The 16,995-nt window shown below is 47.9% G+C and overlaps 1 protein-coding gene across 2 annotated transcripts; it reads right to left on the bottom strand.

Moving 5' to 3' along the window:
* Positions 1–156: 156 nt before the first annotated feature.
* LOC120656481 (E3 ubiquitin-protein ligase PRT1-like) lies at positions 157–11,066 on the bottom strand. 2 transcript variants are annotated; one of them, XM_039934580.1, is made up of 8 exons: positions 10,810–11,066; positions 9,250–9,278; positions 8,983–9,162; positions 8,526–8,591; positions 8,222–8,395; positions 7,941–8,144; positions 1,434–1,522; positions 157–810 (listed from the first exon to the last, which is right to left on the bottom strand). In XM_039934580.1, the coding sequence occupies exons 1-8, from the start codon at positions 10,923–10,925 to the stop codon at positions 400–402; spliced, it is 1,269 nt and encodes a 422-aa protein (XP_039790514.1). In that variant the 5' UTR covers positions 10,926–11,066; the 3' UTR covers positions 157–399. The 2 variants fall into 2 exon arrangements, with proteins under 2 accessions (XP_039790514.1, XP_039790513.1); XM_039934579.1 differs by having other exon boundaries at positions 8,222–8,398.
* Between the last annotated feature and the right edge of the window lie 5,929 nt (positions 11,067–16,995).

Consider the following 16,995-nt stretch of genomic DNA (forward strand, 5'->3'; position numbering starts at 1 on the left):
TGGGGGTTGCCACTCCAGCGGTTGCCGTTTTCCCGTGCCTGATGCGCCGGCAGCCACAGTCCAGCAGAACTCTCGGGGTCAGCGGCCGCAGTCCGGCATGTTCTATGGACCCAGTGCAGGGCACCTGCACCCCGGGTCCATAGATTTTTTTTCCAGTTTACCAATGCAATTCTGTACATCCTTATTTGTATTTCCATTGGTACAAACACTTGCACGGATTTACAGACGCAGCGAAAAAAAATTCAAATGGCCATTTGATGACAGTAACTAGAGTGCCAGGAAAACAAACAAGGCCGATCCAGGCATCTTTTAAGCTTATGCAATGCCCTCCGTTTCAAATTACATACATGTAACCCGCCCCCAGCAACATAAGACGAACAGCTTCACGCACAGAACCGTCTAGGCCTCCTGATCCTCCTCATCGTTGTCTCCCATTCCTTCTTGATTATCGAAGATTATGTGCAACATATTGCCAGGAGCACCAACCGGCTCCCCCATGGCCGCATCTCCTGGACCCCCATCATTGCCCGCCATTCCTTGATTGTCAAAGACTATCTGAACCATGGCGCCAGGAACAACAACCGCCTCTTCCATCATCAGCTCTTGCTGTATCTCCTGGAGCGGGAACCTCAGGAGCCTTTGCAAGAGTGCTGAATTGTCAAGTTCCATTCTGTGGTCAGGGGTATGCTGCTGATTAAAGCGTCCTGGGAGTTTTGAACTGGAGTTGTAGCACGTTTCGCAAAGGTCGAAGCCAATTAACTCGGTGCAGTCCTTGCATTTGTATCTCTTCTTACCACGTATCGGATATGCCTGCATGGTGTTCAGAAGTTTTATCTTAGCAAAACGATGAGAAGAATTCAATGCATGATAAGGATCAGTGCAGTCTGATTTGATATTAAGGTTATACAACCGCAGAAGATTATAAGGTTCATCACGGAAGAATGACCACTTAAACAAATTTACCAACAATAAAAGGTACTATAGCTGAGTTCTGTGCAAGAAAAGGTCAAGCTAGAAGACGAATATTACAGTACCAATTTGGTCTGCCATGGCCAGGTTCCCCTAAGAAGTCTACAGAACAAAAGGCAGCTGTTCTTTTTTTGGCAGCTGAAAAAAGAACAAATATCGATAAACTTCTAAAAAAGCAAAGAGGCACAAACTAGTTATCTCTAAAGTAAAAATAAGTGTTATGAAGCTACTCAGATATTTAGGCTCTGAAAGTATCAAAACTGAAAGCTAACTACACTACTGGTTGTCACATTTAGCATGTTACTGATCATGGCTATGCTTGTATAAGTTATTAGCACCTTTGAATATACCAAGCTACCAACATCAAGGTGAAGGATCATGAAGTGAAAGAAATCAGTCTATCTACTATGTCGGTAAAGGTTTTCTGAGAGTATGTTTTACCAACTATTACAACTTATACATACCCCACATGAGTCACATCCAACGCCAATGTGAATATTTGATATGTCCTCATCACGATGTGCCTTGCTGCTTCGTTTTGCGCTTGAAGCACCTAAACAGCACAAAACACTGGAGTTAGCAACACAAAGGGAAGGGGGTGGGGGTAAAATAGTCAATATGGACTTCATTCCTTACAGATTTCAGGTTGCATGACAACATGAAGCATGCACATTTTTATAGCAAGACCAAAGGAAAATGCAAACTAATCTTGCACGTGTATCTACACTATTTGAATGTGATTCAACAAACCCAGTCCCTTAAAAGAGAGGTCCTAGGTGCAACTACAGCATTACTAATTAGTAGGAGGTGCTTCTCACCCTGGACCCTGCAAATGTCCAGATTCCAGTGTGTACGTTTGGTGTGCAAATAACTTTCTACAGCTTACTGCTAGCTATACACAACTTTAAATTAAAACACTCCAACTACGCACTGTCCCCCCAATACAGCAAACAACAATAATGAATCGTCACTCTCTGATCATAGCAAGAACACTATATCCCTCTTCATCCACAAACTAACAACATTAAATCCAATATGCTAGTACTCCTCACTAAACGGAAAGATTTAATGACTAAAACGGCATTACATGTTGATAAATCAATTCATCAGGAAGAAATGCATATTAATAAAAGAGAATCAGTGCACAAGAAAACCATCCAAAAGATATCCTATACAATTTCCATCTCAGGTATTTGTATCACATTATTGCTAGAAGCCAACCAAAACTCGAAACAATAAACTAATTTGCTGGAGTACTCAGTGAAATTGCACCATAAAGTGAACAGTGTGCCTTGTTGGTCAATCATGAGAAAGTAAGGTTATTGAGGTATAAGCATGACTGTTGGTACTTGTCGGTACATCTGGACTAGGGTACCCCCTCTTGCTGTGTCTAAGCGAGAGCCTCGTAGTTATTCCTGACTACGCGCTGACGGCCTGAGCAACCGGACCCCCGCGGTCCGAAGCCCTTCTCACCCGGTCAGCGGCCCCAGACCCATTCCTTGCTAGGGAAGGGTCCGGTGACGCCGCGTGTCCCGGAGAAGGGAGCGCTCAGCCAAAACAGCCGGGGGCCCCGGACCTCCCACGGGGTCCCGGACCCCCATATACTATCCGGACCCCTCGACGGGGAGGGAACAGACACCCCGCCTGGGGCAGGTCCGGAGCCACCACGTGTCCGCAGGCGCAGGCACGCGCGCGGCCGCGAAGCTTCCTCGGGAAGACTCGCCCAGCAACCGCATTCAATACGGGAGACGTAAATGAGCTCTGCCACAGCAGAACCCGATGCGACTTTTGCCAGGCTGCACTGTTGATCGCGCGTTAACAAGGCACACAGTGCAGCCGCTGGCGCCGCCCACGCCCCGCATGTCAGTCTGCTACGCCAATTGGACACGACGGCTCGCCTTCGCCCATCATGACGCATACGCGGTAGACCCAACAGTCTACGCCGCAACCTACACTACCTCAACGGGCGCCTCGCCGACGGGACAGGAGAATCCACTCCTCGGTCAGAGAGTCCACAGGGCGATGAAGCGTATCCGGGGAGAGATTCTCAACCTCTGTAGCACCATTAATGCCTTCTGCGCAGTATACTATACATCCGTGTTGGACCCACCTGTCAGGGTCTCAACGCCTGTGTACGCGTCCCCTTGGGCTATAAAAGGGAGGCGCCCGTTAGAGAAAGGTCAGGCGGAAGAAGTCCCGGCAGAGGCCAGTACCCAGCCTGGGCAGAGGATAGATTCATTCATATGCAAGAGCAATACAACTCACAGTGTGTCGGTACCCCAAGACTGGGGTACCCCTCTTGCTGTGCCTAGGCAAGAGTCTTGTAGTTATCCTTAACTACGCCTTGGCGGCTGAGCGGCCGGACCCTTGTAGACCGGAGCCCTACTCTCCCGGCAAACGGCCCCGGACCCGCTCACCACTTGGGGAGGGTCCGGTGATGCCACGTGTCCCGGAGAAGGGAGCGCTCGGCTAGGGGGCCCGGACCACCCACCAGGTCTCGGACCCCCAAATACTATCCGGACCCCTTAGCGAGGGGAGAACAAACACCCCGCCTGGGGGGTCCGGAGCCGCCATGTGTCCGCAGGAGCGGACACGCACGGGGGCGCGGCGCTTCCCCGGGAAGTCACGCCCACCTACCGCATTCATTACGGTAGACGTAAGTGCGCTCTGCCACAACAGAGCCCGAGGCGACTTTTGTCAGGCTGTATACTATTGATCGCACGTTTGCCAAGGCTTGCGGAGCAGCCTCTGGCACAGCCCACGCCACGCGCGTCAGTTAGACACGACAGCTCGGCGACGGAGAATCATAGCACCTGCGCAGGAGACCCAATAGTCTACGCCGCAACCTACACCACCTCAACGGGCGCCTCACCGATGGGACGGGAGAAGACCCCCCTTGGTCAGAGAGTCTACAGGACGATGAAGTGTATCCGGCAAGAGATCCTCCGTCACTGTAGCACCATTAATGTCTATTTAGTATAGTATACATCCTTGTTGGGCCCACCTGTCGGGGTCCAACGCCTATGTACGCGTCCTCTTGCGCTATAAAAGGGGGACGCCCGCGAGAGAAAGGCAGGTCCAAGAATGGACTGAAAAGCAGAGGATAGACTCATCCACAGATCCAAGAGCAATATAACTCTCAGTGGACGTAGGGTATTACGCTCCGGCGGCCCGAACCACTCTAAATCCTGGTGTGTTCTTGTGTTCTGGCTCCTTGGGTAGATCTGAAGAATTGCTTGCACCTCCTCGAGTATCCACCCTCTGGGGTTAGCCGGGTGCACTACGCCACCCGGCTGTGGCCCTCCTCCTAGAGCCACGACATCTGGCGCCGTCCGTGGGGAGCGCGCAAGCGTCGGTGAGATCTCCGCTCACTTCCTCGTCTCTGAGGTTGAGCTCATCCTCTGCAACAACGACGAGAAGATGAAGAAGGGCACGGCGCCACCGGCGTCGCATGCCCCGACACCGAAGCGGCAGTGTCCTCGGTGCGGTGGCGCATGGCAGCGGCGCCTGCTGTGCGTCGCCACTACGACACCTCAGAGCCGGCACAGTGGTGCGCAGGGGCGACGCCTGCCGTGTATCGCCCAGCGCCATTCCAATATCGGCTCAAGGTTTCCTCTCAAGCAACCACTCAGGGTCTCCCGTGGCGGCACGGCGTCGGCTCGAGGTTTCCTCTCAAGATGGAGCCTGGAGCCGGAAGGATGTCTGTCGCCTTCTCCCTCGCTTGGCTCAAGCCACCCTTGGAGCTGCTGCAGACAGGCGTCAGCCTCCATCGCAAGGCGCAGGGGCCCTGTGCCAGCACCAAGGCGAAGCCGGCGAACGACCGCCCTTCTCCACGCTCCGTGCTCGTCCAAACAAGCACCCGTCCTTCCGCTGCGCCAAGATGTCAAGCTGGCTTCAGCACATCGAGGGCAGCCATCGGGCTAGCTTCCGACGGCAGCTGGCAACGGCAGGGCCACTCCCATTCAAAGCCAAAGAAGTTGTTCTCATGCAAACTAAGTATGAAACAGTTCTTGTGCAAAGGAGGGCCCTGCAAGCTCCCGAGGTGATGCTGGATGATGCTGTATAAGCACGTCCAAGGCGCCTCCGCCCCCAACAACTGAGGAATCTCCAAGGTGGCAGATCCACTCCGGCAGGGAAGTGCACGCCTTACGAATAGCAGCCGTAGGTTACCACTAGATAGGATTGGGTGTGATTCTCCTTTGTAATGATATGATGCCTACGTGTGGTCCAGAGCGGTAAAGGTCCGCTCTTGTAAACCCGACCTCTGCCTTCATCAGGCGACACCAGCAAGTGGTCCAGAGCGGTAGAGGTCCGCCCTCGTAATCCCGACCTCTGATGTACACCACGAATCAAGCAATGAAGGAGATTTGTTTTCTCAGTCCTATCTTTACGTTAACTTAATGGCATTTGTCCGTTCAGCTTACATGATTCTTTCTCCCGAACAGAGTTTCTCTTTTGTTGCTAATGATCCAAATCGAGTTGCTGGCTTGTGGTCAGGTGGGGAACCCCTTCTAGCAGGAAGGCAGATCGGACCTCTAGGGACCTGCTCAGGAGAAGTGGTGCCCGTATCCTGGGGTAGAGAAGTTCTGTGTAGCTTAGCCTGGTAATGTACCCTAAGCCTACGTACTTCACCACCCTGTTACGAGTTCCCTAGTATCCGAGATTGCTGTCCCTAGAGGTCCCGGGCTCCTTTCTAGTATAAGGCCTGGTTTCACCTTGATGCAAGGCCCGGTGGCATAATTCATGGGATCGTCAGCAACAACTCAAGTCCACTCCGGTGGCCCGCTCCGGCGGAGACCGCTCGCCACGGTCGCTCCAAGTCCACTCCGGTGGCCCGCTCCGGCGGAGACCGCTCGCCACGGTCGCTCCAAGTCCACTCTGGTGGCCCGCTCCGGCGGAGACCGCTCGCCACGATTACTCCAAGTCCACTCTGGTGGCCCGCTACGGCGGAGACCGCTCGCCACGGTCGCTCCAAGTCCACTCCGGTGGCCCGCTCCGGCGGAAACCGCTCGCCACGATCGCTCCAAGTCCCCTCCGGTGGCCCGCTCCGGCGGAGACCGCTCGCCACGGTCGCTCCAAGTCCACTCCGGTGGCCCGCTCGCCGCGGAGACCGCTCGCCGCGGTCGCCTAGAGCCAGGTCCGGGGAAGTAGTGCTTGCTCCCTGGGCAGTTCAAGGTCCGTGCAGCCGCTTAGCTCGGTTCCGTACCCTAAGCCTGCACCTTCGCCGCTCTACGGAGAGCGCACTCTAGTACCTGAACCTGGCAACAAGCGCTACGGCCTTAAAGGGGTCCGGAGCACCCGCTCTCGACATGAGAATACCGACACAGCTGAGTCGCGTGGAAACACGTCACGATGGTGGCCCCACCCGCGGGTTCGTACCTCTCCCGAGGTGGGCCCGGGGGCCACTGTCGGTACCCTAGGACTGGGGTACCCCCTCTTGCTGTGCCTAGGCAAGAGTCTCGTAGTTATCCTTAACTACGCCTTGGCGGCTGAGCGGCCGGACCCCTGTAGACCGGAGCCCTACTCTCCCGGCAAACGGCCCCGGACCCGCTCCCCGCTTGGGGAGGGTCCGGTGATGCCACGTGTCCCGGAGAAGGGAGCGCTCGGCTAGGGGGCCCGGACCTCCCACCAGGTCCCGGACCCCTTAGCGGGGGGAGAACAGACACCCCGCCTGGGGGGGTCCGGAGCTGCCATGTGTCCGCAGGAGCGGACACGCACGGGGGCGCGGCGCTTCCCCGGGAAGTCACGCCCACCTGCCGCATTCATTACGGTAGACGTAAGTGCGCTCTGCCACAACAGAGCCCGATGCGACTTTTGCCAGGTTGTATACTATTGATCGCATGTTTGCCAAGGCTTGCGGAGCAGCCTCTGGCACAGCCCACGCCACGCGCGTCAGTTAGACACGACAGCTCGGCGACGGAGAATCATAGCACCTGCGCGGTAGACCCAACAGTCTACGCCGCAACCTACACCACCTCAACGGGCGCCTCACCGATGGGACGGGAGAAGACCCCCCTCGGTCAGAGTCTACAGGACGATGAAGTGTATCCAGCAAGAGATCCTCCGTCACTGTAGCACCATTAGTGTCTATTTAGTATAGTATACATCCTTGTTGGGCCCACCTGTCGGGGTCCAACGCCTATGTACGCGTCCTCCTTGCGCTATAAAAGGGGGACGCTCGCTAGAGAAAGGCAGGTCCAAGAATGGACTGAAAAGCAGAGGATAGACTCATCCACAGATCCAAGAGCAATATAACTCTCAGTGGACGTAGGGTATTACGCTCCGGCGGCCCGAACCACTCTAAATCCTGGTGTGTTCTTGTGTTCTGGCTCCTTGGGTAGATCTGAAGAATTGCTTGCACCTCCCCGGGTATCCACCCTCTGGGGTTAGGCGGGTGCACTACGCCACCCAGCTGTGGCCCTCCTCCTAGAGCCACGACACAGTGGATGTAGGGTATTACGCTCCGGCGGCCCGAACCACTCTAAATCCTCGAGTGTTCTTGTGTTCTTGCTCTCTAGGTAGACCTGCCGAATCGCTTAGCGCTTCCCCGAGTACTCACCCTCTGGGATTAGGTGGGTGCACTACGCCACCCGGCTGTGGGTCTCCACAAACCACAACAGTACTCATCTTAAGTAAAATGAGACAATTATAAGAAAACTACTTGTGGCCATCGCTTAGCATGGGTAATCAATGCGAACAACTTAATATAATATAATGGCTAACCAATGGCACGACATTGGCTGGACCAGCAAGGGAATAGCTTAACACTGCCACATCAAGTTAATAGAAGGAATCATTCATCTCACGCATGGTATGGATTACTGATTCTCTCCATATAAGTTACTGGTAGTGGAGATATGCCAACACCTACCAGTTCCATCAAAGAAGGGCATTTACTTCTAATAGGCCATCTTACCTTGTTATAGGAGATAATATGCAAAGCGAGATAGAGCTTGGCGACAAAAGTTTACCTGAAGATGATCCTTCACGGTTCCACTCACCCTTCTTAGACTGAACTTTCTGCCCTCTCGATTCATATTCAGCTGGAAAATATTCTTCCAGGAAATGGTCAAGGTCCAGGCAAACATTAGGGAAATCTCCAGGGTGAAGACTTCCACAAACATGGCATTTGAGTGCTTCCTCATTCAAGCACGGCAAACAGGATACACAAAACACTGTCCCAAAACCAACATAAGTTAATATCTCAAAAACAAGTTAAATTTTTTTCTTTTATTCTGATATTAGAATTTACCATGACCACAATTGAGAACAGCAGGTTGATACAGCATCTCCTTACAGAGAGGGCATGAAACATCCTCCAACTTAATTTTCTTTGAATGCTCATCCACAATGCTGTCATTCAAGGAAGCTTCTTGTGGAGGTCGAGATTTACTGTCTTCATTTCTGTTCTTCCCATTGTTTCCGACTTCTTACCAGAAAAAAAGTGGTAAATCATATTTAAGATTTATGAGATGTAATGGAAATGGAGATAAATATTTAAGACTCATGAGATATCATGGAAATGGAAATAAGTAGTTATATGGCACGATTCTTACCATTGTTCTTGAAGTTTAAAAACTCAATGATTTGGGGAGAGTATGTTTCTATACGCTTCTCTTCCTCTGAAAGGTAAGCCCAAAATGAACATAGAGTTAATTCCTAAAAGGTAAGTAAGTGTAGATAGTGCTAACTAGTATAATCTGGGGAAAATACGCTGTCAGAAGCAGCAAGGCTCCAAACCTATCACTGTGAAGCAATGAAACAACCTAATCCAACATGTTCACCCTCTACACCTAAAAAGTTATACTCACACCACCTCCTAAAATGTTCCTATAACTATCTTCAATTAATGCAAAGTTTGCTAAGTAAAACAAGTGTACTCTAGAAGACGTGAAATAACGAGACTTGAATATGTAAGAACATCCAAACAACACATGCAGTTTCCAGTCACAGAAGAACTGCATTTTACATGCCATATCACAGTATATTAGTTTTTGGGCATAAAACGCTCACCTAGTACTTCTTTTTCCCTTCTTTTGTAGTCTGCAGGTTCAAGCTTTAGGACCAAGTGATGCATGAGCTGGCAGATACTTGGAAAATGTTTATAGGGCTGCCTACACACAGCACAATGTGATTCCCGGACGACATGCATAGCTTTGTGGACACACCAGAAACATGACATATGGCCACATGCTGCACCGGTAGATGATAAATGAGTTTTGAAGTGTATGGCATAGCCAAGCTGCTGTAATGTGAATGTAAAAAAAAATGAAATCTTACAGATAACAACTGGTTTGTACAGAAGATCCCTGCAAAACAGATGGAGTAAAAAGATGAGATCAATGGTACATTTGAACAGAATTGAAGCCATAAAAACTCAATACAAATAAAATAGAGAATAAAAAAAAGATTGTGTGTTATACGCACACACAGAATTCAGTGGTACCATGTTGTTTAGAGATATACGAAAACTGCAATATGAGGGTCAGTATGCTTGTAGTGCCCAACCAGCACTGGCATCATAAGAACCCAACAGAAAGCCAACAGAGTCATCAGATATTATATTTAAGTTTGTATAAACTCTATTTGATTGGTCGCATTTGTGATATGGTTGTTGAGGAATAAATCTGTTGTTGCAAAAGGCATTGGACTCAGTGAGGCCGCTGCTTCGCTTCATCTCCAATGCATGGTCAGTCAACGAGGGATGGGACCGCCCCCAAGGGGAAAATACAGTGTTACACGGACACAGGTGTGGTGCGGGTGATGGTGTGCGACTCGGGTGCAAGTATCCGATTCGGCAAAATTTTTAGGGACATGCCAATACCACTTGGAATCTGACAAGGGTGCAGGGTATCTGACTCGGCAAAAAAAAAGGATAAGGGTGTCCATGCAACAATGTGAATATAACCCCGAGACCGAGGACGAGCTGATCCAGCTAAAATGGTAGATCAATTCATCCCACTTCCCCTCTCTCGCTAACATGCGGGCCATACCTTCCTATCCCTCATATTAAATAGGCAGTTGGGACCCATCCTAAAAGCAAGGATGGCCCCAACCTATACCTTGTCCCCAAACTAAACTATACACATGCTTACTCGTTGCCGGCAGCTCCTGCGGCCAGATCCAGCAACACCCCCGTTCCGATTCTGCCCGCTGCCGGTCCTCCACTACCATGGTCGGGAGTTCCTCCACCATCTCACTGCCCCATGCACCATCCATAATCCACCACCACAACCGAGTCAGCCTGCCACCGCTGACTCCGGTGAAACACCACCTCAAAACCTAACCATGCCGAAGAGTCACCTGAGTCGGAGAATAAACTCCAAAGTGAGAATTGTGGCACAGATCTGCTGTCGACAAATTCATGTGTCAGCCTCCCCAAAAATACCCAGGCATAATAGAGCAATCAGGTTCTGTTAATGATATTCCTAGATGCAGAGTTTTGCTGTAGGTACTAGTCGGTCCAGCTGCATACACATTAGTTGTGCATAGATGTATACATCTGCATATGAACCATTCTACAGATTTGATTGGGAATAATGTGCCCCCCTGGACCCTGGCACGATCAACCTTAAAATGATTGAACATAGTGCAGCGTGCTCTAGCTCCCAAGTGTTCAGAATTTTTGTGGAACATGGCGTTCTGGGGTATTATCGACACAAAAAGCTCACAAACAATGCAACCTTGCCGCTACAGAAATTTAGGGGAACAATTTGAGCACGATCGGTCACCAGCATACATAGGATCGAGGCAAACTACAGCCATCCAAACAGCAAGGGGAAGCGCGGGAGGGGGAGGGGGAGGGGAAAGGGAACGCCGTATCGGCGTCAACAAACTCACAGGCAGACGCAGCACATGAACTGGGGATCGTCCAAATCGTTGAGCCCAGGCCCGGCGGCGGTGGCGGCGACCTCCTCATTCTTCACCGGCGCCTGCGGGTGGCCGTCGGAGGCCATCCTCCCTCCCCTCGAGGATTCGTCTGGCCGCCGAAGGAACGGGTGGGAGGAAATCTGTTGCGCCTGCGCCAGCGAGAGGAGAAGGGCACGCGATGCCGGAAGCGTCGGGTGGAGAAGGACACGGGGAGGACTTGGGACGGAAGAAGCCGCGCCCACCGCCTCGTGACGTGAGGATGGCGGCGTCGAAGCTGTGGGCTGAAAGGAGACAGGTGTTTGATGGTGTTTGGATCTGGGTCCGGACTCCGAATCGAGTTGGGTCGCGTCGGTGGCCGCCGCACAAATCAAAAAGACCTTTTTTTTAATTCATCGGCGGGCCGAAATTGACCGTCCGTTGGATATAATAAGACCTGGAAATTTTCTTTATTTTTTTCTTCCTTTGTTCATTTATTTAATTAGTGATTGATTCGTCAGTATTTGCAAGTGCCGAAATGCAAGAGTTTTTTTACATGAAGACGGATCCAACGAGCAAATTATGATTATATTTGCTTTCATGCCGAGAAATATATTTGTACTCCATCTGTTCCAAAATAAATGCAATTTTAATATTAGATATGCAAACTAATGCATGACGTGAAATTACAAAAATATTTCTTATCCTTTATGAGAAGGATCCGGACACTGTCTTATCTTTTTTTTTAAGAAGACTCCCGATATTCGTGTCTTTTCTAGTAGTTGGATCAAAGAAGTAATTTTTTGTGGAACAAATTTTAAACTCTATGCAATTATTTTGGGACGGAGGGAGTACGTCTGTAATTTATAGCCTTATGGATATAGGGCCTGAACCTCACGCAGAGATATCTGTATCCTGGAGCTTTATGTTGGCTTCTACTCGTTCCTTCGGGTTTTTTTTTTATGTGGTGCCACATACCCTCCATATCGTTTTATCTTAGCTGAACTTATAAAGCTAGAGCTTCTACTCCCTCCGCTCCAAAATAAATACAATTTTATGGTTCAAAATTTGTCTCACAAATAATGCAATTTTGACCTAACAACCCCAATTGACAAAAGTCTCCGAAAACTTCTCGTACAAAAGACAGGCCAATGTCTAGATTTTCTTACAAAAGACAAGGGGCAATTTGATAATTTGCACCTAGTATTGATTTACGTGTTCGGTCTTAAAATTACATTTATTTTGGGACGAAGAGAGTACTTCTTATTGGGAGACTATGGTATTTAGAAGCTTTCCCTTGATATATGACCAAATATATCAAGGAAGAGACACCCTATTTCCTAGGCCTTATATTGGCTTCTACTTAGCCCGAGTATCGCAAGGGGTGGCTTGCATACGGAACAACATATAGAAATACTCCCTCTTCTGAAATCTAGGACATTAGAGAGTTCAAATTTTGTACCCAAATGTAAGTCATTCTAGAATTTTAGGCAAAGAAACAGTCAACTTACTATCTTGTTTTCTGCACTGCCATTTATTCTCCTTATCCTCCCACCGCCCCTGTTCCCAGGCGCCCCTGTTCCCAGCGCCTAAATAAAGGATTTGTAAAGAAACATTATTTCGGGGGGCCAAGGGAGTAAATATAGGAAAGATAATCTCTTTGATTCTGGTGTGGCAAATCAAAGGGTCGCCTAAAATTAAGGAACCAGCAACTTAACTGTGCACTTGATGAGGGGTACATGCGACATTTCTCAATCTTCTTAATATGTCTGAAAAAAGCTAGGATGACTTACATTTCAGAACGGAGGGAGTAGCTTCTAAAAATAATAACCATAAGCGGCTCACTTTGTTGTTTGTGCGTATGGTAACCACGATTACTTGCTCCACTAGTTGTTGACTTCAAATAGACTCTGCCCCAAGGCAGCACCCTTTTATAGCTGCCTATGATTATGCTATGCACAGGCACTGTCATCCCAAAATAATGTTTTAGAAAAAAACAGGCAAGATTGCCCTGCTCCATTTCACCGAAACAAAAGCAAAAAGAGCTGTCATCCCAAAATAATCAGCCGGACCGAAAATATTTACGTCGTCATTCTTCTTCACATAAAAAAAATCACCGTGGCTCTGCAGATGACGGGCTCTAGCTACAAATTTCTCCCGACACGTCGCCTCGCTATCATTGTTTCATCAACACCACCATTCGCCACTACGAGTTGCTTCAACATTATCCTCCTAACGAACTCCCAAATCCACTACCGCATTAATTCCCAATCGTTGAGTTGTTGGATCCACCGCTGCGCTCCAGTTACCTCCTCGTAACAAATCCTGCAAATAGATTATGTTGAAATAGGTTTAATGAATTGAATTTTAATATAGAGTGTATTTGGATGAGTTAAAATGAACTGTTGGCGGAGCAGATTCTATGTAAATGCGATTGGGATGAGGTTAGGATGGGCTACAATTTCAGTTCCATATTAAGAGGCGGACTCTGGAAATAAAATCTCACGTTCATACTATAGAACTTTATCAAAACCGACTGAAATTTATTAAAAATGACTCAATATGACTAGCAGCTACTTTGTGCAAACCTCATGTTCACCCTATAAAATTTTATTGAAATTAACTGAAATTTATTGGAGATGACTCAGTATGACAGGCAGCTACTCTGTGCAAAGCAGTGTGGCTAGAATTACAAGTGGGCCTCACGTCAAGAGTCGGATCCTGGAAATCAAACCTCGCGTTCAGACTATAAACATTTATCAAACTTGACTAAAATTTGTTAGAGGTAGCTTAGTATGACTAGCAGCTACTCCATGCAAAGCAGTGTGACTAGAATTACAGATAGCCCCCACGTCAAGAGGCGGATCCTGAAAATAAAACCGTGGGTTCACACTATAAAATTTTATCGATAGTGACCGAAATTTATTGGATATGACTCAATATGACTGACAGCTACTCTGTGAAAAGAAGTATGGCTAGAGCTACATTTGGGCCCCACATAAAGAGCCGGATCCTGATAATAAAGTCTTGCGTTTACACTATAAAATTTTATCGAAATAAATTAAATAATTTTTTTGAAGATGATCGACTCGGTATGACTGGTAGCTATTGTGTGCAAACAATGTGGCAAAACCTACGCAATAATTTTTTTGAAAAAACAGGTTCTTATTGAGGTGTAACAATAGTTTGACTAATAACTTATTATATTATAAGCTGAAATGTGTGAGTTGGATTTGCGTATGGTTGTGGTGGTTTAGAGTGGAATGGGTAATATTAATTTGTCTCATGAGAATGAATTAATGTGGATATAATTTAGTTTCTAACCCATTTGCATGACTACTCGCAACTCGCATCTTCAAGTCTCCATTCGCGTAATCGCCACTGTACCGTTCCCCGGAGGAAGCACAACATCGTCGATTCGTCGTGTGCCTTTGTGCATTCCCTCCATCCCTAGCTACCCTGTATATCAGTTCTTCGTGACCCAACCAAGTCGGATGGTGACTGGACCGGCAGAAGCGATCCACTTCCATGCCGCCATGGCCCATGGAGGCGCGACTATCACGTCTAGGACTCTGCAACGATTCGCATTAGTCGGAAGTCTTTGGTTGACCGTGGCGGTGGCATGGCAGCCGCCGACGGCCAAATTCTCCTTTCGCTGCTCGGCAGTGGTCGTCTGGTCGATCACTTCATCGTAATCTCATTACTATAAAATAATCTTTTATTTCAGACTATTTATCCCGGCTGTTTTTGGGCCCGGGATAAAAAATGGCTTTTATCCCGGGTCCAACGGCTAGCCGGGCCAGCGGTGGGACAGAGGTCCTTTGTCCCGGTTGGAGGCATCAACCGGGACAAAAGGACCCTCTTTTGTCCCGGTTGGTGGCTCCACCCGGGATAAAAGGCCCAATCCTTTGTCCCGGTTGGTGGGGTGACCCTTTTGCCTCGGTTGGTGGCAACAACAAGGACTAAAGGACTCTTTTGTCCCGGTTGGTGTTACCAACCCGGACAAAAGACTCCTCCACGTGTTACGTGTTAGTTTAAAAGAAAGTTATTCTTTACTGAGTCACATGTAATACTTAGGTGAGTTGGCAAAGAAGTCATGCGCCAGGCAATAGGTCTTGGGTTCGAATCCCGTAGGGCGCAAAAAATATTTTGTCCCGGTTCTACCACCCAGAGCTTTTGTCCCGGCAGCCGAATCCCGGTTCTAAAACCGGGACAAATGGCTCTTTGGAACCGGGACAAATGGCCCGTTCTGTAATAGTGTCTATTTTTAAGCCTCTCATCTAGATATAGCCGTAGTATTTATACATATACGCACGTACATCTATTCTATACATACCTCACTCACACTATACATGTATAAGCAAACCTTGAACTAAGCTCGGATTGATCACCTAGCAAACAATGTTAGTCTAAACATTAAATGGTCGGTCACTCATCGTTTATTAAAAAATTGGTATATACACGACCATTTACACTGTTTTTTAAATGATCAAAACGATTTTACACGTGCTCGATGTAAAGTTCGGAGCGGTGGCGCCCATATGATCGATGGCTCGATGCCGTGTGGACACGAGAGACGAGACATGATGCATCTCGAGGGCCCAGCCCAGCCAAGGCCCTAGCCCATGGTCCTGTTTGTTTACTTGTAGTACTTCCTAAAACACGAGTCGAAAAATAAATTTTATATACATAGAGTACTAAATAAAATTTATTTATAAATTTTTTTCAAAAATGAATGTAACTTTTCGCAACGAATCTAATGACAGTAATTAATTGATGATTGCATACAGTGATGTTATAGTAACCATCTTCTAATTACGCGATCAAAGATCTCGTTAGATTCTTTAGGGTTTCTAGAGCAGAGTTTTAGAGTTGGTTTTGTAAACTGACTTAATTTAACATCGTAATTAACGGTTAAAATATTAATTTCCTAGCATTCCAGGAAACCAAACTGGCCCAAGTGTGGAGTATGCTGCTGCGCACTGCCAAGGCCATGGAGCTGCCCTCTCGACCCTGCGTACATTGGAACAGCTGCTGCGGCGGCGTTGACATTGTCTTCTCATCGTTACACTTCTAATGTTACCTTTGGAACTGCGAGCGATTACTGAACTCTAGACTCTCCCTGCGGCTGGTAACTACTAAAACGTCGAAACAAATGCTGGCTGTCGTGTATTTGCTGCACTCATTATGGCCGTGTTTATGCACTCATTATGGCCGTGTTTAGTTCGTGAGGCCTGTAAAGGCAAAAAAAATTTGCATCGGAATCTTCTCAATTTGAAGTAGTAAATGAAGTCTATTTACAAATTTTTTTGCATGGATGGGTTGTAAATCGCGAGACGAATCTAATGATGCTAATTAATCCATGATTAATCAATAATTAGTGGTTTGTTACTGTAGCATCACTGTTGTAAATCATGGATTAAGTAGGCTCATTAGATTCATCCCGCGATTTACAGACCATCCATGCAAAAAGTTTTGTAAATAGACTTCATTTAGTACTTCAAATTAGCAAGATTCCTTCATAAAATTTTGTGTTTACGGGGTGGAACTAAACAGGGCCTATGTCATTCGTGACCATTTCAAACCTTACCGTGTTTGCCTGTACTCCTACCACTAGATGCTTCCTAAAACTGTCCCAGGTGTGGTGCAGACGACAGACAGACGATCTAAAGCCAGCAAAGCTTCCGAACATGGAGTGCAGAATCGAGCCAAAGGGTGTGTTTAGATCAACAATCCCCCCAAATTCAAACTTTCCATCACGTCTCCATCGCATTAAAACATTAAATATAGCAAATGATTTATGCATGTAGTACTAAATGTAGGTAAATAAAAAAATTAATTGCATAGTTTTGATGTACGTTGCGAGACGAATCTTTTGAGCCTAGTTAGATCATGGTAGGACAATATTTACTACAAACAAACAAAAAGTAATACAATGTGCTACCGTTTGCGATGTGACTTTTTTCCTACTTTTCCAGGATCTAAACACTGCCAAATACAACGACCCAACTGACACCGGTGGGTCATCAGCTACTCTGAGCCGGCCATCACGGTGGACGTTGATGGCTTGCCCAAAGCACTTAGCGATAGTACTGTCTTGGCATCAGTCCATAAAGAGCACCAAGACGTTTCGTGGAAAGAGAATTATGAAACCGCAGGCTGACGCGTCCAAGGTACTTA

This window comes from Panicum virgatum, chromosome 1N (genome assembly GCF_016808335.1).
Source record: "Panicum virgatum strain AP13 chromosome 1N, P.virgatum_v5, whole genome shotgun sequence".
Taxonomy (NCBI): domain Eukaryota; kingdom Viridiplantae; phylum Streptophyta; class Magnoliopsida; order Poales; family Poaceae; genus Panicum; species Panicum virgatum.

What these genes read in the sequence shown, in the direction of transcription:
- LOC120656481 (XM_039934579.1), bottom strand. Translation starts at nt 10,925, where the DNA reads ATGGCCTCCGACGGCCACCCGCAGGCGCCGGTGAAGAATGAGGAGGTC. An exon ending in TTCATGTGCTGCGTCTGCCT is followed by an intron (nt 9,279 to 10,809) that starts GTGAGTTTGTTG and finishes TCTGTTTTGCAG; the next exon opens with GGATCTTCTGTACAAACCAG. An exon ending in GTACAAACCAGTTGTTATCT is followed by an intron (nt 9,163 to 9,249) that starts GTAAGATTTCAT and finishes CTACCGGTGCAG; the next exon opens with CATGTGGCCATATGTCATGT.